Genomic DNA, 4,271 nt, shown 5'->3' with positions numbered 1-4,271 from the left:
GGGGCCGGGGGCGGCGGGGGCCTGGAGGGCGGGGCCCAGAGCCCCCGGGGGCACCTGTTTGAAGCCCGAGGCCTGCAGAGGCGCCTGGGCCACCGCAGCGGGTCCCGAAGAGGCCGGGCCGCCCAGGCCGAAGGCCGGGAGTGGCTGGGTGGGAGGCACCGCGGGGGATGCCGGGGCAGCGGCGGCGGAGGCGAAGGCTAGCCCTGAGAGGGCCGTGGGGTGCCCCGGGCTCCCCACCGAGCCCAGTTTGAAAGCCGGGGGCCCCGGCTGGGGAGCATTCCCGGGGGGGAAGGAGAAGCCGGGTGATGCCGAGGCCGTGGGCGGGCTGAAAATAAAGCCGGACGGGGCGGGGGCCCGGCCGCCCATGCTCACTGGGGAGCCCAGGCCGAAGGGCCCCGGCATGCCCGGAGGGGGCGGGGGCCCAACGCCGCCGGGGACCAACCTCCCCGCAACCAACCCTGAGGAAGGCCCCGGCGGGGCCAGGCCGAAGGCCGTAGGCTGCGCAGACGTCGAGGCAGGGGCGAAGCCAACAGGAGCAGAGATGCCTGCTGCGGCAGCCTGGGCCGGAGCCCCCGAAGCAAAGCCTCTTCCAGAGCCGGGGCTGGAGAAAGCGAAGCCAGGCCCTGGCGCCGCGATGGTCGGCTTTGCAGGGCCGCCGCCTCCAGAGCTCAATTGACTCATGACTCCAAGCCCACAATGGCCGCCGCCGGCTTCTCCTTCCCGAAGCCGATGGCGGGGCCTGGCCTCTCTGCCCCGGCCGGCTCCCCTAGCAACAGTGGAATCATGCCGCCCTCTGCCGACCAGGCCCGGGGAAAGGCGGCCCCACGGCGGCCCGAGGTGCAGCGGCCTCCCGGGCCTCCCCTCCGCCTGAGACTGCCGGAGCTCTGCTCCCAGCCCGACCCCCGCCGGCTCCTCCATCCCTGGGTGGCCGAGCAATGGCGGCCCCGGGGCTCCCCGGGCCGGGAAGCCCCCAGAAAGGCGGAGACCTGGCCGGGCCACGAGGAGCCAACCGAAGGCCAGCCCGGGTCCCCGCAGCCTCTGGCACCCAGCCCTGGCCGGCCTCCATGCGGCCCATTCGCCCCCTCCCAGCTCGGCCCCAAACCACCCTCAAGGCCATTCCCGCCCCCGCCCCATAGCCGCCCTTCCCGAGCATTTCCCGGCCCCGAGTGCGAGTGGCGCCAAGGAAGGAAGGCAGGAAGGCCGCCGGGCCCAAAGCTTTCTCCAACATTTTATTTCAGCGGGGCAGGGAGGGGAGGGAGGAGGGCCTTCAGCAGGGCCGGCCCGGAGCGCTCGGCCCGGTCTTCTCCAGCGCGGGGCTCCCTTCCCAACTTCCTCTCTGAGCTTCCGGGGCCTGCCAAGGAGACAGAAAAGGCTGAGGGGGGCTGCGAAGCCAGGGCTCCCCCTGGCCACGCGGCCCCTCAGACCCCTGGGAGTCAAAGGCCCAGGGGGCACGGACGTCTTCAGAGCAGTCAGAGCCCAGTGCTGGCATCATCGGGGCGCAGGAAGGCCGCCTCCCCCCTCCAGGCCCCCCGCGGAGGGCTCCTCCCCTGGGGGGAAGGGCAGGACCTGGCTAAGTACCTGGCTGGGCCTGGAGAAGTCCTCGAGCCCACACGCGGAGAGCCGGGGCACCTGCAAGGAGAAGGACGGCGTTAGGAGAGAGGGAAGGAAAGAGGGAGGGAGGGACCCCTCAGAGCCCTGGAGGCCAGGGGGCACGTGGTCTGTCCTCACGGGGGTTCAGAGCCCAGTGCTGGCATCATCGGGGTGCCCTCTCCCCCTGGGACGGGCTGAGAACGCGCCCCCCCTTACCTCTATCACGGGAGGCCCCGGGCCAGGCTTCCCATTGCACAGAGAGAGAAACTGAGATCGGCTCCGCTCAGCTGCTGCTGCCGCTCGGTGCTCTCTGGACAGTCACCCGCCTCGGACCCCAGGCCTGCGGCCTCTGCCAGGGAGGAAAGGAGGTCAGAGCTGGGAGCCCCGCACCCTCCCCCGGGGATTCTGGGAAACCCCCCTCCCCCAGGGCCGGGGCTCCTCAGGCCCCCAGGAGTCAAAGGCCTGGGGGGCACCGTGTTTGTCCTCAGAGGCTCAGAGCCCAGTGCTGGCATCACGGGAGCCCCGCCCGGCCGCCCCAGCCCAGGCTCCCCCCTCCGGACCTGTGGTTCCCGCGGGCAGCCTGCCCATGATTCTTCCCGGGGAGACCCCGCTCCTGACACAGAGGGGCTTCCGGACGGCCTCATACCCGAGGAGAGCCTGGGAGAAAGAGGAATCGGCTGGGGGGGACGCTTAGAGATCCCCGCCCCGCCGCCCACGGTACAGAGGGAATGAGGAAGGGGCCTGCTACGTGCTCGGCCCTCCCGGCACCCCGCGCTTACGTGCTGCCATCGCGGGCCCCCACAGGCTGGTCACGTGTCCTCAACCCCCCATGGCTGCACAGCCCACCCGCTCCTCTCCGTAGGACGCGCGGGACCCACGAGCGGAGTCCACGTGGAAGCCATCAGTCCGTGCCCGTGCGGAGCCGAGGCACGCCGTGCCGTCCCGAGGCGGCGCGCGGCGCGAACTGACGGCGCGCCTCAGCTTCCGACCATGCGCAGAAGGGGCTGGGCGGGGCGAGCCGGGGTGATTGACAGGGAAAGGTGGAGCCTGCGAGTCCTCGAAGCCGACGTGGGCGGCTGGCCCGAGTCAGCCGCGCAGAGTCCCTCTTCTCCGGCTCGTGGCCTCCCCAGCCTCCTGCGGGGTCTCTGGGGGACGCGCTTTTGGAGGAGGACTTGGCCGGTGCTGGGTGGGAGGAGGAGCCCTGGGCCTCGTCTGCCCCGTTGCACTGGGGGCTCTGCCGCCCCAGAGTACGTGCTCGGTGGCTGCCCCACGCGTGCGGCGGGCCGTGGGTCTGCCTGCCTGCCTGCCTGCGGTCCCTTTCCCGTCCGCAGTGGCCCGCTGCCGCGCTGGCCCCGTACGGCTCCGCAGCCTCGCTCTCCCCAGCTCGGAGAAGAGGCCGCGAGGGGCCGGGCAAACTCGGAGAGCCCGGCCTGGACCCGGGAGGCCCTGGGTCCCCAGGTGGCCTCGGCCCCTCCCTACTCCCCGCTCTCTGCCTCGGAGCCAGGGGCCAGGCTGGCTTCCAAGACGAGGGATGCAACCCAGATCTTGCTGACTCCGGCCCGGTGCTCTATCCACTGAGCCATCCTTCCGCAGTGGTCCATAAGCGTTCAGTAAGGCCTCAGCAAGCCAAGCCCGAGCCCTCCTGCCAGACAGTCTGGGAAGTCGAGGGAGGGACCAGACTGAGCCTGCAGCTGCCAGGGAGGGGGGACACCAGGGCCGCCCCGACTCCTAGCCTCGGGCCTCTTATCCCAGATGTACCCAGGACAGGGAGGCGGCTAAGGGAGGCCGAGGCCCCCTGGGGAATCAGGAGCAAAGAGGCCGGAGAAGGGCCGAGAGCCCAGGCTGGGCCCATCTGGTGATCTCCATCCCGGCAGGAGGGAGGGAAGGGAGGACGGCCTGGTTCTCCCAAAGGACAGGCAGCCGTGGGCAGGCACCAGTATCCCAAGGGAGCAGGGCCAGGGGGGCGGCCAAGACTTCCCCAGCTTGTCCCCCCTAGGCCTGGGCCCATGGGCTCAAGCTTCAGGCACTGAGGGCAGAGTCGTGGCTGCTCGGGTCCCTTCGGGCCGGCCCCTGGGTGCTCCTGGGCGGCCCCTGCCCTGGCCGGAACCTCTCGGGCCTCGCGGAGCTCCAAGAGGGGGCTCGAGCTGCTCGGCCTCCCTCATTCACTCCCTAAGAGCGGAGAACAGGCGTGGCAGTGAAGGCAGAGGGGGCGGGGCCGCTCTTCCAGCAGCATTTCCTGCGGACTGTCTTCCTGGAGGGCCGCCAGGAGAGCGCCTGGAACACGCTGTTCCAGCTCCAGAGCAAGAGCCAAATATCTGTCTTCTCCAGGAGGAAAGAAGCGGAGCCGCCTCTGAGAGTGCTCCGAAGGGGAGGGCCCGCCAGGAAGCAGAGCCACACGGGTGCCCCCCCAGAGCGGGCCCTCCCGGCTCCTCTGCCCCTTCCTCCTGGCTCTCCTGTCGGGGCGCCCAGCACAGGGAGGATGCCCGCTGGGGTGGCTCCAGGCAGGCCCTCCTGGCTCACGGGCTCTGAGGAAAACGTCAGTTTTGAAGCTTTGGGCCAAGTAGGAGAAGCTGAAGATCCCGGCCTAGAACCGACTCCCGGAGGCCACGCTGGGGGAGGGCTGGCCTTCGAGCAACTTCTCTGCAGACTTTGGTCAACAGCTCCGGAGCGGCCGGGTGGCT

General features: G+C 70.9%; 1 protein-coding gene, 1 long non-coding RNA gene and 3 other non-coding genes across 6 annotated transcripts in view; all 5 read right to left on the bottom strand.

Moving 5' to 3' along the window:
• NUP62 (nucleoporin 62) overlaps positions 1–402 on the bottom strand; it is a 6,247-nt gene extending 5,845 nt beyond the window's left edge. Inside the window, exon 1 of the mRNA XM_044666656.1 lies at positions 6–402. Coding sequence (XP_044522591.1) covers positions 6–402 — 397 coding nt within the window. The remainder of the gene's footprint in view (positions 1–5) is intronic.
• Positions 403–1,215: 813 nt separating this feature from the next.
• Positions 1,216–2,538, bottom strand: LOC123242879. Of its 2 annotated transcripts, XR_006505838.1 has the most exons (5): positions 2,370–2,538; positions 2,151–2,247; positions 1,807–1,939; positions 1,579–1,629; positions 1,216–1,351 (listed from the first exon to the last, which is right to left on the bottom strand). It is a non-coding gene; the product is annotated as an uncharacterized LOC123242879 (long non-coding RNA). The 2 variants fall into 2 exon arrangements; XR_006505839.1 differs by lacking the exon at positions 2,151–2,247.
• LOC123243500 lies at positions 1,412–1,500 on the bottom strand. Its single transcript, XR_006506021.1, has one exon. It is a non-coding gene; the product is annotated as a small nucleolar RNA SNORD88 (small nucleolar RNA).
• On the bottom strand, positions 1,681–1,765 carry LOC123243501. The gene has a single exon (XR_006506022.1). It is a non-coding gene; the product is annotated as a small nucleolar RNA SNORD88 (small nucleolar RNA).
• On the bottom strand, positions 2,023–2,113 carry LOC123243499. The gene has a single exon (XR_006506020.1). It is a non-coding gene; the product is annotated as a small nucleolar RNA SNORD88 (small nucleolar RNA).
• Positions 2,539–4,271: the final 1,733 nt, after the last annotated feature.

This window comes from Gracilinanus agilis, chromosome 3 (genome assembly GCF_016433145.1).
Source record: "Gracilinanus agilis isolate LMUSP501 chromosome 3, AgileGrace, whole genome shotgun sequence".
Classification (NCBI taxonomy): Eukaryota; Metazoa; Chordata; class Mammalia; order Didelphimorphia; family Didelphidae; genus Gracilinanus; species Gracilinanus agilis.
The sequence above is the reverse complement of the archived record's forward strand: the minus strand, read 5'-3'. Positions and strand labels throughout refer to the sequence as shown.